The sequence below is a fragment of the Ovis canadensis genome, chromosome 1 (genome assembly GCF_042477335.2).
Source record: "Ovis canadensis isolate MfBH-ARS-UI-01 breed Bighorn chromosome 1, ARS-UI_OviCan_v2, whole genome shotgun sequence".
NCBI lineage: Eukaryota > Metazoa > Chordata > Mammalia > Artiodactyla > Bovidae > Ovis > Ovis canadensis.
The window spans coordinates 189,947,241-189,963,664 of NC_091245.1; the positions used below are offsets into that span (position 1 = coordinate 189,947,241).

The following is a 16,424-nucleotide window of genomic DNA, read 5'->3' on the forward strand; positions in this document are numbered from 1 at the left end:
GCTGCCATAGGGCACTTCAGCTTACATCCCATTGGCTAAAGCGTAGTCATATGGCCACACATAATTATAAGGTAGTCATATGACCACACATAATTATGGAGAAAGTAGTCTTTATTCTGAACAACCTTATCAGGTAAAAACTATTTTCAGTTCAGTTCAGTCACTCAGTTGTGTCCGATTCTTTGTGACCCCATGAATTGCAGCACGCCAGGCCTCCCTGTCCATCACCAACTCACTGAGTTCACTCAGACTCATGTCCATCAAGTCAGTGATGCCATCCAGCCATCTCATCCTCTGTCATCCCTTTCTCCTGCCCCCAATCCCTCCCAGCATCAGAGTCTTTTCCAATGCGTCAACTCTTCACATGAAGTGGCCAAAGTATTGGAGTTTCAGCTTTAGCATCAGTCCTTCCAAAGAACACCCAGGTCTGATCTCCTTTAGGATAGACTGGTTGGATTTCCTTGCAGTCCAAGGGACTCTCAAGAGTCTTCTCCAACACCACAGTTCAAATGCATCAATTCTTCGGCACTCAGCTTTCTTCACAGTTCAACTCTCACATCCGTACATAACCACTGGAAAAACCATAGCCTTGACAAGACGGACCTTTGTTGGCAAAGTAATGTCTGTGCCATAAATGGAGTATAATATGAGGGATACAATTCAAAGTCCCTACCATAGATCCTACAACTGAAATGTTAGTGATCATTCAGAACTTTTGCCTGCTAATTATTACAAGCTAAAGTCACAATGATGAACCCAATAGTTAATCCACTGTGCTAGGATCACACTTGATACTTCTGTGATTGTCAATATGTAGGGGTTAGGAGGAATGAGGTGGAAAGATAAGAAAACTTTTGCAACAAAGAAGTTGGGGGTGGTGGGGCAATGGTAGTCTGGCTAAAGCAGTGGCAACAAGAATCGAGAAGGAAAAATGGAGTGGAAAGAGATGGTAGAGTCAATGGAACAATATATTTGGGTGTGGGAGGTAAGGGGGAAGAAGGATATAAAATGATTCTCAGCTTTGAAAGCAATTAGACCCCGGTAATTAGACTAAAAAGGGTAGTTTGGAAACCACATTAGACTCGTGGAATTAACTGCCGCAAATTGACCCAAAATCTCTACTTTATCTATTACTTGCCATAAATTTTCTGTTGAATGTACTAATGAAGTTAATAAACTTCTCCAGGTAGTTAATCTTTCACAGGAAAAATCTAACAGGTCTCAGAGACTTCCCCTAGCAAGTTATAATGTCCCCTTTCCTCATTAAGTACACCACACAGGATTTCTTAAAATTCTGAGTTCTTGAGTCATTCTTAATTCAAGCACCAGAATTTCTCACATGAGTAATCCATTTCCCCATCCAAAAAGTGGAATTGGTATTGCCCTCTTTACCACTGTAAGGTTCAAAATACACTGGATGTTTAAAGGACCTGACATGATGCTAGTTTCTATCTTCCTCCAAAGTACTATCCTGTATATGCATTCATTCAACAAACAAATACTCAGCAATTCCTATTTCAGACATTGTGCTAACTGCTGGTGAGCAAAGTTGAATGTAATCACTGGAAACAAAGTTACTATTGTGTGTGTGTGTGTGTGTGTGTGTGTGTGTAGTTTACCTCTGAATGTTGAGGTAGATTCTGCCCACTGGTTGGGGAGCTCCTGAGGGTAGAGAACATCCTTGTGTGTGGCACCTTTATATTTCCAGTCCTTAGCACATGTACTGATTAAATGTATGAATGAATATATGACCAAGGACAAGAAATGAAGCCCAAAGTCTGAGAGCAGGACTGGAGACATAGAACTAGGATGGTCATGGATGTTCAGACGTTATTGGAGACAATTCTGTGAATGTTGAGTATCTGCTGGGGTGCTCCTTCCAATGAGGGCTCAGCACCCTCTGCTAGTGTGACTACTGGAGAAGCAGGTGGGCTCCTAAGGGGCTAGGGATGCATATGACCATGGTTAAGAGCTTGGAGTATAAAATCAGTTATGCATCTAATTATAATAAAGTGATCAGTCTTCCAAGACTGGAACTCCAAGATACAAGATATAAAAAACTCTAACAGGTGGACCTACCTCATCTGAGAGTCCTTGAAGAGTCGTCTAAGTTGCTCGCTGCACAACTGAGGGGTTAGTGTGGCTAGAAATCCAACCTGTGCTCCACTCCCAAGCTGGACTAACATCTTGGTACAAGGCTGTGTCTGGCCCACAGGAGTTCAGTTATGGATGTCTGAAAGCTGAAAGACAAGGAGATGTTTTCCAGGCAAAGTTTAGGCCAGAGGGATCATGGTAGGGGAATGGCATATGTAAGGTCTAAGGATTTTTAAAAAGGCCTGTACTTGAGGATGTAATGGAAGTTCAGTGAGGCTGCAGTGTGAAGTTCAAAGGGAAGACTAGCAAGAGTGAGACTGGAAAGGTATTCATTACAGCTGGCGTTTCCTGTGAGTTTACTAGTTACACTGTGCTAATGGCTCTCCATGCATTATTTTATTGAGTTCAGAGGTTAAGTAACTTTTCCAAAGTCAGATGGTTAGAACTATGATTCAAACTCCAGCGCCTGTGCTCCAAACCACTTGTTCCATAGCATCCAAAGACTTGCAAAGGTGGATTGCAAAGGGACAAAGCCAGACAGGAAGACCAGTGAGGAAATAACTGCACAAATCCAGATAAGAAATGCTGGTGGACTTAAGATGGCCTTGGGAATGGGAAACGGTGGGTGCATTCCAATGACATTTAAGAAGTAGAGTCTATAGCACTTAGTAACTATTTAAACGTGAAGGACAGTCATGAGAAGAGGGAAGAGGTGGTGTCTTTGTGGATAACATGTCATTTGTTGAGCCAGAAAACGGAGGAACAAGGTTGAGATGAAGGTGAGTTTAGTCTGTTAAGTTAGAAGCACCTGTGGGACATTGGGGTGGAGATGCCCAGTTGACAGTTACAATGCTTGGGCCTGAGCCTGGCCTGAGCCTCAGGAGAGGCTGTGCAATCAACATGTAGTTGGTGATTGGGAGGTGACCCACAGAAAGGGTGAGACAGAGTGTGAAGTAAGAAGCAGAGAGCTCCTCCTAGGATAATGGTGCTAAGGCAGAAGGACCATTCCCTAGATCCAGCTGTAGAGTCTGGTAGAACATAAGCAGACCCTTGATTTATCTGCATCCTTTACAAGAACGGCCCTTCGAAGGTTTATGGAGTATCATTTTACAAACTGAAACCATAGATCTGGAATGAAGAGGCCCCAAAATGGGAGGCTACCATAATAAATAAAAATAAGTGGCCTTCTCTGACATTTTTGTTTGACTTACAGTCAGATTTAAACTTAAATGTGACCCAATCTGTATTTTCCATAAAAACATGTATTCTGAATAAAAGAGCATGAACAGTATTATGATACAAGGAATAGCTACCACTAGGCCAGTTCTAAGCATTATTCATAGGGAAGAATGAATAGATTAAAATTCAGTGGCAACATCAGTGGAGCTTTAGTTTATCAGTGGCCTCTTTAAACATGGTTCTGCTCTGAATATGGGCAAGCGAAGTTTTCTGTATCTTACAAGAATTGCCATAAACATGAGCCTCTAAGCCATGCCCTCCCCACCTGCCTCTCTAAATGGAAATACTGAGCCATTTCTGTTGCAGTCATCCTAACATGGGATTGAGGCTTAGTTGAATTCATTTTTCCTCTCTCTTTTTTAGAAAGTACTACACACGGTCTCTGCATGATGTGACTTCTGAAGACTCAAGAGCCACCCACCTCACTAGTCTGCAATGGAGAAGGCAGAAATGGAAATTCAAACACCACGGTTCCATTCTATTAATTCTGTAGACATGTGCCCCCACTGCAGGGAGTGAGTCGCACCAAGGGGAAAAGTCCTCAGGGGGCCCCAGACCACCGGCACTCGTGTCCCTCTCCCTGGAGAGAAAGCAGAACTATGGCACTTTATAGCTGCTGTTGGATCCTCTTGGCTTTTTCTACCTGGTGCACTTCCGCCTATGGGCCTGACCAGCGAGCCCAGAAGAAAGGGGACATTATCCTCGGGGGGCTCTTTCCTATTCATTTTGGGGTTGCAGCGAAAGATCAGGATCTAAAGTCGAGGCCGGAGTCCGTGGAGTGTATCAGGTAAAGTCAGAAGTTGCTTCTCCTCTGGGTGGTTAGAGAAAAGCTGTACCAAACCCAAAATAATTTTTTCAAAGTTGGTTCTCTTTTCAAAAATGGTGATTAGTCATGCTGATGCTTATTATCCCCTCCCCTCATTTTTTTAAAAGAAATTTTTCCAAAAATCAAATGTCAAAGATATTAAATAGAAAAACCCATTGGCTGTTGGAGCCTGTGCTCAGTCACTGGGTAACTGAGTCATCACTGTTCACCTGGAGGCAGTGTTGCTTAATGGAAGATTAAGTACCTAGAAAGAAATTTATTGTAGGTTTTTGCAAACCTGAGTAGTAAAACCTCCCATTGACCTTAAGTGCCCCCAGTGGTCATAATTGAGTGTTGGCTGCCTCACTCTGATTTTTTTAAGGATTTTAAAGTTGAAAGAAGCTTTAGTGACTGGCATGACCCAGGCATCTTCAAAATGCAGCCCATAGCATTTGGAACCACTCCTATCAGAAAGTCTTATAGAAAGCTGAAATCCTCCTGCTGACACAGAATCCATCTAACTCCTGCATGGACTCTATCTGCAGCCACTAGAAGACAGCTAACATGCCCTCTTGAATCATTTCTTTTCCAGACCTACCAGTCTCGGTTTTCTAAATAATTATTTCATGGCATGATTTTCGGACCCTCACCACTCTGGTTGCCCTGTGTCTAATGTTCCCTAATTTATCATGACTCCTCTTCTGGCATCTAACACTGGGCACAATTCCTTCAAATAGTGTCTGACTTCTCCAGAGGACAGTAGGCTGTATATCACCACCCTTAATCTGAACATCAGAGACCGTTACTACACCTCAAGCCTTGACCCGTCTTCTGAGAGAGAAGAGCACTTTCTCTTGAAACTTACAACTTCCAGATGGGATCCAGCACTTCTCCTTTGTCTTTCTGATAGATAGAAAATGAAAACGAAAAATATAATTGTTCCAGCAAAACTGGTTTTCTGCTCATGTTCTAAGGAGGGTTCACCAATTAGATAACATTCTCACATTTTTTTAATGAGTGCAGAAAAGCTAAGTGCAGAGTTTTGACGATGCTGCTTATAACCTTCACATAATCCATGAGGACATATATCCTCTCTGTTGTACCCTACAGGACAGAGTTGTGCAGGCACCACATACATAGCTGAGATCACATAAGAGCTTGCCCTGAAGTAATACGTATATATTAATTGTATTAAAGAAAGATTGGAGAAGGAAATGGCAACCCACACCAGTATTCTTGCCTGGAAAATTCCATGGACAGAGGTCCATGGGGCAGCAAAGAATCACACATTACTGAGCAACAGAGCACACATGTGCACAGACACACACACACTCACACACAAAGATAGGAAAATCAGTTGAGCAGTATAGATGTTTTGTGTAATGAAAAATTCTATAATATGTCTTCATAACTTTCCAGGTTTAAAAATAAACAAATGAAGGATATATGAACAAATATTACTAAGAGAAAATGTCACATTAAAAGTTAGACCAGGAACTTTGGGAAGCTAACTGATACAGTGAAGTATAACAACTTATATTTCTTTCCCCCTGCCACTGAGTTCAAGTCATGAAACCCACAATACAAAGAGAGAACCTGCAAAATTGTTAGGTTTTCTTCTCTGGGCGCTGATACAGACCTAGAACACTTACCAAGTTCTAACTATGTGCTGTGTCCTGGGAGGGCAAAAGCTATGTCACAGACCCTGTTTCTCTTTGTTCATTTGCCTGATTTTTATTTAAAATAATGTTCTTTGAAAAGCAGTGCATGCTCATTTTTAAAAATACAAAGTATGAAAGAGACCAGAAAAAGCACACAATGTTAAAACTCATCATTCTACCACCCAGAAGTGACCACTGTTTGTGAACAGCTTCCTACGCATAGTATTTGTTTGTTTGCTTGTTTGTTTATGAAGATGAGATCACTCATTTCTCTTTCCCCTTCAGCCTCCAGAAATGTCATAGTTCAAATTTGTGACTGCAAATCTGAAACTAGTTTTAGGTTCCTATGAGTTAAAATCCTAACCTATTTATATTTTCCCTGATCCTTTTTTTTAAATCTCTGTAGTACTGTTATTGAAATACTTCATATCAGCTACTTCAGATTCTTTACTGGATGATGCATAAAAAGTGATTCATTCTATTACCACAATCCTTGTTATTATTGATCTCTAACTTTGTGTGAGGCACCACACTGAGAATTTTGTGTCGTTATCTCATATTCACAGCCTCCCTCTGAGGTAGGTGTTATCCCTGTTTTACAGAGAGGACTTTGAGTCTCAGAAAAGGCAATGTCATGAAATTAGAGTTACAGAGCCAGGTTCAAACCCAGCTTTGCCCGGTTTGTACTCTAAAAAAGTTGACCAGAAAGCCTCTTGCTTTCTTCCATTTCTTCTTTCTTCCAGGTATAATTTCCGAGGATTTCGCTGGTTACAAGCTATGATATTTGCCATAGAGGAAATAAACAGCAGTCCAGCCCTTCTTCCCAACATGACCCTGGGATACAGGATATTCGACACTTGTAACACCGTCTCTAAAGCCTTGGAGGCCACCCTGAGTTTTGTGGCGCAGAATAAAATCGACTCTTTGAACCTTGATGAGTTCTGCAACTGCTCAGAGCACATCCCCTCTACCATCGCAGTGGTGGGAGCTACTGGCTCAGGCATCTCCACAGCAGTGGCCAACCTGCTGGGGCTCTTCTACATCCCCCAGGTACCCATGCTGCCTTAGATGGGGCAATGAGGGCAGGAATCAGGAGCAGCAGGCTTGGAGGATGCCACACCCAGTGTTGATACAGTTTGCTGTTCTATTTTCCTTTCTCTGGCTTTACTTTGGCACCAAAGATCTTTTAATTATCTGTATTATGACCACTGGGGATTTCTGAGACCCCAAAGTCATCAATGTATACTAGACCTTCACAATTCTTCCAAAATTCTTTCAAACATAAAACTTTTTTCTTTAATTTTAGTGCTTATGGCCATTCTTCTGCCCTTCCTAAAAGGATGTAAGACCAAATGCTGTAAATCCCATCTTTCAAACCCAAAATATCCGCCATAAATCCTATTCCCTGAAAAGTCTCTGTCTCTCTCTCCTCCGGTTGAAAGTTTAGCTCAGAGGAAAGTAGAGCCTATTTTCTCACCAGAACTTAATCATTATCTTGCACATTCTAGAACTGGAAAATATCCTGTTTCATTCAACAAGTACTTGTAGAATGTATATGAATAAGCAGTGTCTGCTGTGCAAGAGCTCAGCCTAGATAGGGAAATAGATGTCTGCATTTTCAAATACTAACAATTCACTGAAATAAGTGCTTTAATAAATATTCGTTCAAAGTTGCATGTTTTTTTCACCAAAAAAAAGACAGCAAACTCTAAATGCCATTTTGTGACTGATTTTTTTCCCATTAAGTCTATAGAGCAAACCTTTTTTCGTGTTAATATTTATAGGTCTGTGACATCATTTTATAATAGTGAAAAATTGGAAACAACCTAAATGTCCGTGGATGGGAGAATCAGCCCAACTGTGTTGCATCTCTGATATCAATTTTTAAATGTAATTATAAATCACACTTTAAATTATTTTCTTCAACATCTAGTATTTAAAATTTGCAAGAGTAACTTTGCTAATTCACATTTCTAGGCTGGAAGGTTTCCATTTCCTTGGTGATAGCCATTATCCCTTTTTATATATGTGGCAACTGAGAAAGTCTTGTCATCATTTCCCGAATCCTTACTTCAGGGAATTAAAGGTGTTTCCCATGGGGAAGCCCTGGCTCTGTAATCTTTGTGCCAAAATGATCTAACAAAGCTCGCAACAGTAAATGTGTTGGACAAGATGCAAATATGCATCTTTATATTTAGCATATTGTGCAGTGCTATTTTAAAACACAATTAAAGCAAGTTGTCTTGGTCAACAGATGTAAGATATAACTGCCATCAAGTAAATAAAGAACATGAAGGGGAGGGTTTTAATTCATTGTGGTTTGGATGAAAGATCAAGTTAAGTTGAACTTGAATTTTAAAAGTGTTGAGGAAACCATAATGATTATCAGTCAAACCAATGTAAGTATATCTGTGGCCCCAGTTCTCCATCATGGCTGCATGTTGGAATCACTTCAAGAGGTTTAAACATACTGATGACTAGGACTCACCCACCAGAGATCCTTGTTTAATTAATGTGAGATGCAGCCTGGGCATCAGAAGTTCTGAAAGCTCTCTAGAGGAGTTTAATGCACAGCAGAGCTGGGAACCACTGCCCTGTAAGGTGAGGACTTCTGCTGCTGCTAAGTCGCTTCAGTCGTGTCCGACTCTGTGTGACCCCGTAGACAGCAGCCCACTAGGCTCCTCTGTCCCTGGGATTCTCCAGGCAAGAACACTGGAGTGGGTTGCCATTTCCTTCTCCAATGCATGAAAGTGAAAAGTGAAAGCGAAGTCGCTCAGTCATGTCCGACTCTTAGCGACCCCATGGACTGCAGCCTACCAGGCTCCTCCGTCCATGGGATTTTCCAGGCAAGTGTACTGGAGTGGGGTGCCATAACAGAGGCCCCAATTGTATTTCTTATGCCACTCACGCCACCAAGTGGCTGGAACAAGTGAGCTGGCTGGAAAAAGTTGTGGTTAGAAGTTTTCTGAATCATTCATGAAACTCTTCCCTCTTACAACAAAAAAGTTTTGTGTGTTTTTAAGGGGCTTTTTTGGGGGAGGAGTGGGTAATGAAGTGGTATTTATCCCACTTTTATAGTTTGCCTTTCTAAAAGTAGACAAATACTATAAATGCATTCTTTAAAAGAAACATATCCATGAAGGATATGTTTGTTTGTAATTTTCAAATCTTTGAAACCCTTTTGGCCCATTTTTCAAAAGATCAAGAAGTGAACAATAAGGAATAAATTTACAAAAGGCCTGAACAGACTTTTCTGTCACTTGAGTCTGCAAATGGAGCTCTCTAAAAACAATAACATCTCAACAATTAATCTAACTACCTGCCTGATGAGATCTCATAATAGAACAAGAAGGAGGTTGTTTCAATGAAAGAAAAAGGTGTCACTTTCACATTATAATTCCCAAAATCAAAGCCCTTACCATTCCCTCATTTCTGAGAAGTTCCATTTAGTGTAAAAATGCTTTGTCCTTCAGAAAAAATGGTCCAGTAACTTGGAACTTCCTAACTGGTGAGCCAGAACACCCAAGGGTGCTGCAGATGAGCTAAGACACTAATCCTCTCTGGGTCTGGGATGGTGGGTGGGGTCTAGGATGGTCAGAACTAGTCAGTCTCCTCCATTCACCCCACCTTCTGTGTTCGCCATAAGGTGAAAAGAAATCGGAAGCTCTGCACTAATGAATGCTTTACACGATATTTGGATACCCCTTTAGGCAAAGATCTTTTACCACCAAAGATCTTGGCTTTCAATTATTGGTGACCCAGTCCCATGCTCAAATATAGAACTGGCCATGTCCTGGAAAGTGGAAATACATCAAGACAGCTTCTCCAGGGTGTTTTTCAGCCTCTCCAAGTTTTGGAGACCCACATCCAAAGCCTGTCAAGGGACCTCCCTGGTGGTCCAGTGGCTAAGAGTCCAAGCTCCCAATGCAGGGGGCTTGGGTTTGATCCCTGATCAAGGAACTAGATCCCACATGCCAAAACTAAAGATTGAAGATCCTGTGTGCCAGTACAGCCAAATAAATAAATTAAATTAAATTTTAAGTCTGTCAAGCAGCCTCGACCACCACTCGAAACTGCAGAGGAAAGGGCTCTCAGTGATGGCTGAGCTCACTGAGAAGCCAAGACAGGAAAGGATGTTTTTCTGACTATATTTGATCATGCGCCTCATTGGTACTGTGATGAAGGGGAATTGAGCCTAATAAACCTAAATGGCTAATTGAGCCTAAATGGTAAGCAGTTCTTAGAAATGACTGCAATTGTGGGTACTTCTGTCTAAAGTACTGTGGGGGTAGAGTAGGTGGGAAGATAGGGGAAGAAAGAGAGGGAATAGCTGGAGACTAGAAGAGAGAAACTAGGCAGAATAAGAAAGGGGAACCCCTGGAGCTCCTCTAAAGAGCCTTAGGTTCATAATCCAAAGGGAACCTGACTCCTTCCAGAAGTGAGTCACGGACAAAGTGTTCATTATAGTAAAGGGGAAGCTAAAATATTCAAATGAGATTGTGGACCCCACAGGCAGAAGATATGTGCATGGAGCTATTGTAACCAATGAAGAAGCACAGAGAAAGTTAGGAGAAATTATGGAACAGTGCATACAGGATAAGCAGATCCTATGGTTGAGTTGACTTTATAGCCAGATCCTTTTTTTTTTTTTTTTTTTGTCTAAGGTGGGTTTTTGTTCCTCCGCACAGGCTCTCTAGTTGTGGTGTGTGGTTTTCTCATTATGGTGGCCTCTCTTGTTGCAGAACACTTGCTCTTGGGTGCACAGGCTTCAGTAGTTGCATCTTCAAGAAATCTAGAGCCCGGGTTCAGTAGTTGTGGCTCAGGGACTTAGTTGCCCCAGGCAGGGCACGTGGAATCTTCTCTAGCCGAGGATCGAACCCGTGTCCCCTGCATTGGCAGGTGGATTCCCAACCACTAGATTACCTGGGAAGTCCCAGACCCATTTTGAAGGGAGCAATGTGAAGGATCACCTACTAGGAATTGGAATGCTCTTTGATAGACTGGCAGGTGCTTGAGTGCTCACACTGGAGAGGAGCAGATTCTGGGTGTCCTCACGCTTTTATCCTGTCTGCAGTGGCCAGCATGGCCAGCATGTCTGATGTATTAGATCAATGAATGCTCAAAGATTCTCCTCCACACAGCCTTGAGGTCCACCTGGCACTTCCCTCATTCATTCAATCTGTATTCTCTCCAGGTCAGCTATGCCTCCTCCAGCAGACTCCTCAGCAACAAGAATCAGTTCAAGTCCTTCCTCCGCACCATCCCCAATGATGAACACCAGGCCACGGCCATGGCTGACATCATCGAGTACTTTCGCTGGAACTGGGTGGGCACAATTGCAGCTGACGATGACTATGGCCGGCCAGGGATCGAGAAGTTTCGAGAGGAAGCTGAGGAGAGGGACATCTGTATCGACTTCAGCGAGCTCATCTCCCAGTACTCTGATGAGGAGGAGATCCAGCAGGTGGTGGGGGTGATCCAGAATTCCACCGCCAAAGTCATCGTCGTCTTCTCCAGCGGCCCGGACCTGGAACCCCTCATCAAAGAGATCGTCCGGCGCAACATCACAGGCAGGATCTGGCTGGCCAGCGAGGCCTGGGCCAGCTCTTCCCTGATTGCTATGCCCGAGTATTTCCATGTGGTCGGAGGCACCATTGGCTTTGGTCTGAAGGCTGGGCAGATCCCAGGCTTCCGGGAATTCCTGCAGAAAGTCCACCCCAGGAAGTCTGTCCACAACGGTTTTGCCAAGGAGTTTTGGGAAGAAACATTTAACTGCCACCTGCAAGAAGGTGCTAAAGGACCCTTACCCGTGGACACCTTCCTGAGAGGTCACGAAGAAGGAGGTGCCAGGATAAGCAATAGTTCCACTGCCTTCCGACCTCTGTGTACAGGGGAGGAGAACATCAGCAGTGTCGAGACGCCTTACATGGATTATACACATTTACGGATATCCTACAATGTCTACTTAGCTGTCTACTCTATTGCTCATGCCCTACAAGACATATACACCTGCATACCTGGGAGAGGGCTCTTCACCAATGGTTCCTGCGCAGATATCAAGAAGGTTGAAGCTTGGCAGGTACCTCCTTCTCTTAGAGAGCAGTTCACTGTGTAATAAGTAGAGCTGGACTGATCCAAGCAAGACAGATTAAAGTGGTTACCTCAAAAAGTCAATACCTAAATGAGGTCACTAGATGTAGCCTTGGAGTCAAGTTGCCTTTTCAAACATCTGGGCAACTGACTTCTGCAAAATTGATAGTAATTTAATTTGATTCTCTGTTTCAAGCCTTGAGCTCAGCTATTTGTTAGGGTAATGGTTCAAAATACCTGAAGTATGGTCCATAAATATCTTTAAATATCCCAGGACAGATTTAGTACTGGGTAGAGTGTCTTTATAGTGCTTAAATTAAAGATATTGTTCCCTTGTAGGCAACAAATATTTCTTGAGTACTTATTATATCCTATATGCTAAGGGGCATAAAACCATAAAATTAGTGTCACTATGTTTAGCCAGCTCTTTTGCCTTTGTATTACTCACAATATAATGTGTTGGACCCCAAGAAAGTCAGCTAAGCTTAGGACCCAAGTAAATCAAGGGCACAGAATTAAAAAAAAAAAAACCAAAACCCTCTTCTTAAAAAGATGCTGGATATTTCAAAAAGAAGCCCTGAAGTAGTTCTCATAAAAAATAATCCAAACTTCAGTGGAACCCCTACTGTTTAGACTTGTTTTGTATTTTTGAATTATACACAGGAGAGACATAACCAAGAGCTTCTGAAGATCAAAGTCTGCCCTGACATATCCCGTGAAGCCATTCATGTCTTGCATACGTACTTTGATTTTTCAGTCAGACCGTGTTTTACGCTCTCTTTGTATTTTCCTCTGATGGGCTGAACTATCAGAGTTCATGATGAGAGGGTAGTGAGGGGAGAGTGTGGTACCCCTGAATATGGGTTGAATGACTCAGCATCCAGCCTCAGCTATGGTTCCCCCTTTTACTCTCTGCATCATCTCAGGAAAGACTCCGCTCTAAGTCAGTCTCTCCATGTGTAAAATGACCGTAATACCCAGCCTACTTTCCACCCAAGTTTTTTGGAAAAGGAAATGAGATGATCTATGTGAAAGCAACTAGTAAATTTTCAAACTCTGAACAGGTGGTGATTGTTTTAAGTAGGATTTCCAACATGCCTCAAATTAATCAATAAACTGGGTAAAAATTGATAATGAAAATAGCTTTACATACAGAACCCAACCACCTCAAACCCTTGGGAAAAGTTGCCAAGTAACAAAGGGTGTACATCCTATGTCAGTCACTTTAGCAATTCTCATAGAATAAGGAGTGACTGTCTAGGCTGGTAGAATGAGCCAGGAGGACCTACAGGTTCTCAGCCCTTCTTGTGTATGAAAAGTCTCACTCAGACATCACTGTTGGCTAAATGTTATGAGGGACTGAAAGTTTCCTTCCTCACATTGCACCCTACACACTGCCTAACAAAGAAAAAGGAGCTCTAATGAAGGTCAAAGATCAAAAAGACTTCAGAAACCATGATACTAAGGAGTAGAGTTTCAAGAAAGAAGAATAGACAGTCTTTTAGTAAGTACTAGCGTCTTTCTCTGGAGAAGGCAATGGCACCCCACTCCAGTGCTTTTGCCTGGAGAATCCCATGGACAGAGGAGCCTGGTGCGCTGCAGTCCATGGTGTCGCTAAGAGTCGGACACGACTGAGCGACTTCACTTTCACTTTTCATTTTCATGCACTGGAGAAGGAAATGGCAACCCACTCCAGTGTTCTTGCCTGGAGAATCCCAGGGACGGAGGAGCCCGGTGGGCTGCCGTCTATGGGGTTGCACAGAGTCTGACACGACTGAAGTGACTTAGCAGCAGCAGCAGCAGCAGTATCTTTCTCTCTTCCCTTTCATGTCTCCCTCTCCTTCTTCCTTTCCTTCCTGAGAAGCCTATGGGTAAAAAAAAAAAAAAAAAAAAAAAAGCCCTAAAGAAAAATCCCAGGGTGGGATTGAAGGGGAAAGAGGCTTCCAGCAGGTAGTTCAACAGGTCTGCCCTTAAATGACGCTTTTCCCAGACAAGGAATCAAATCTGGATGTTCAAGGCTGAAACAGACATATGAGGGGGAAAAAAAAGAATTAAGCTATAGTCAAGAGTAGGACTTTCAGTTTCATGAAGTGGAAAATTCAGACCAATTGGCTTAAACAAAAGCATAAACATTATTAATATCTCACAATACTGAAAATCTCAGAAAGACTCCAAGTAAAACTAGACTCTCTCTTCATCTCTTTGTTCCTTATCCCTTGGGGTTAGCAGTTTTCCACCTCTGCAGCAGGTTCAGGATCATAAAATCCTTACTGCTAGGTTATCCTTCCTTCCCAGGATTTCTTGGAAAAGTCCCAGAAACCACATTGATTAGATAGCATGAGATCACAAGTCCATCCATGAAGTTAGGAATGGAGTTGGATCCCCAAAGGGCAATCAGAATGCTGTTAGCAAAAGGAGGAGGAAAGAAAAGCTAAGTGGCCAAAATAAAGAGCAGCCACTATACAGACGCCTCAGCTGACCCTAGGACAGATAAGCGTATGTCCTCCTGGCTCACACAAGGTCTGGTACAATTCATCCAGGAGAGGAGACAGGAAAATAGGGTCAGCGCTCTGGGGAGGAGCAACATGTGAGCATTGGCCAGAGTGTCCTGTGTGCTTGCTGTAAAGTCTCCTTTAAGCCTCAGGAACCCAGGTGGTTGGGTGGGCGTTCTGCAATTTAAGATCTTCGCCATGTCTCGGTCAATCAGGAGATGGACCAACAATTATTCACTCTCATTATTAACACCTGCGTGGAAACTTATCACCTGTACAATCCATACAGTCCAATCCCGAAATTCCACCCCCACCTTCTCTCAATTCTCTTCTAAGCCAATCTGCCTCATACCTCCCTACAAAGTACTTAACTCGTTTTTGGCATAGTACTTGTACCTGAAGAGCTGTCAATTTTTGTCTCGTCTGTCATTGTCCACCATGAACTTTTAACCTTTTTTCAAAATTCTCTTTCTTCTGGAAGTCTTTTCTAATTATACCCCTCACCACCACACACACACACACACTTTCTGACCATTCTTTCTTCTTCACTTTTGCCATTTATATAGACCCAATTTAATCTTCTACAGCTCCTCAGTTGACCAAAATAGATTCTTATCAACAAAACTTCTGGTTAAATCAAGTCAATCACAATTTTCTTCTTTTGTTGATCTTTTCTCCCCATAAAATTTATCAGTCAAGTCGTATGCCTTTAAAGTAACACTAACAGGTAACTTAACAGCGCACAGCATACAATTCCCTCCTGACCCCCACAGACACCCTCAAGGCCTCCCCTCACCACTCCTCAGCTTTCTCTTCCCTCTGACTCCTCTGCTGTTCTCTGAGCTTCATAAAAGCAGGAATTATGTCTATATTGTTCAGCACTGGGTCCAGAACCTCTGACACCTGAATATGTGTAGAAAAAAATGAATGAATGAATAGCAATCTAGTTGATTTGACCTGACAACACAACATAGAGAGAGTCCTTTGTAGACAATTATTCAACCCAACAACCCAGCCTTGAATCAGTGACTCTGGCCAGGCTATTCTAGACTCTGATTGGATGAGCTTGGGTCACATGCCCAAGACAATCTAAACTCTGATTGAATAAGCATATTAAATTTGATTTAATAATCAAATTTTAATGGAACACATGTAAATAAATAGTTAAGGATCCACCTGCTTCCTTTCAGGATGATTGTGCACAAGGCATGCTTCCTGCTTTCTCCCACCTTATACCAGCCACTTACTTGTCAAAAAATAGGCATGGGAATTCCCTGGTGGTCCAGTGGTTAGGAGTGGATGCTTTTGCTGCGGGGGCCCAGATTCAATTCCTGGTTGGGAAAATAAGATCCCATAAGCCGAGTAACACAGCCCCCAAAAAAGTATGTATGATGAAAGAACGGTGGTGATAACAGAAGTCAAATGGAATTAATCTTTCTAGGAATTGCCAGTACCATTGGGGTCTGGGAGGGAGGGGATGAACTGAGGTGAGAGCCAGAGGCAGTAGAGGGGAAATAAGAAAACATGACTGAGGTTAGAGAAAGGAATTGGTCCTGGATTTCCTTACACTCAGCACAGAAAGTGGCCATGAAGCAATAGACTCTGTGAGCTGTCCCTCGTTTTTGTGAATGGAGTGCTTCATGCAGTCCATCCCATTTTCCCTCTGTGCTAAGAAGTTATGTTCATGCTGGAAATTCTAGTTTCTAGTCTTTGGCTTAATTCAATTGACCCTTAGAGTACATACCAAGAGGTGATTCCCATTTATGCTTATAATGAGCAATAATTTGACTTTAAAATCCTTTAGAGGAAATACCCCAAAAGGCCACAAGATGGAAATATTACCACATACTAGATAATACATGATAATACACACAATAGATGATACATAATAATACATAATAAGTGATGCATGGTCCCTCTTCTAGAATGCCTTTCTTGGTGTTTACTTTTCTTTTTGACTCTGTCAGTCTCTGTCTGTATATTATCTTCTATGTTTAAGTATTTCTTTCAGGTTTTTTTTTTTCTTTTTCTTCCAATCCAAGG

The 16,424-nt window shown here is 42.3% G+C and overlaps 1 protein-coding gene and 1 long non-coding RNA gene across 3 annotated transcripts in view; one reads left to right on the plus strand and one right to left on the minus strand.

Moving 5' to 3' along the window:
- The window catches only part of CASR (calcium sensing receptor), a 92,894-nt gene that overhangs the window by 58,735 nt on the left and 17,735 nt on the right, over positions 1-16,424 (plus strand). For both annotated transcript variants that reach the window (XM_069555512.1, XM_069555522.1), the window contains exons 2-4: positions 3,697-4,120; positions 6,543-6,849; positions 10,994-11,878. In XM_069555512.1, coding sequence (XP_069411613.1) covers positions 3,933-4,120; positions 6,543-6,849; positions 10,994-11,878 — 1,380 coding nt within the window. In that variant the 5' untranslated portion in view covers positions 3,697-3,932. The remainder of the gene's footprint in view (positions 1-3,696; positions 4,121-6,542; positions 6,850-10,993; positions 11,879-16,424) is intronic.
- Positions 94-16,424, minus strand: part of LOC138421626 (uncharacterized) — a 72,391-nt gene continuing 56,060 nt past the window's right edge. The window contains exons 3-7 of the long non-coding RNA XR_011249561.1: positions 15,629-15,712; positions 15,178-15,284; positions 13,595-13,754; positions 2,080-2,240; positions 94-623 (exon numbers count right to left, since the gene is read on the minus strand). This is a non-coding gene — a long non-coding RNA (uncharacterized lncRNA). The remainder of the gene's footprint in view (positions 624-2,079; positions 2,241-13,594; positions 13,755-15,177; positions 15,285-15,628; positions 15,713-16,424) is intronic.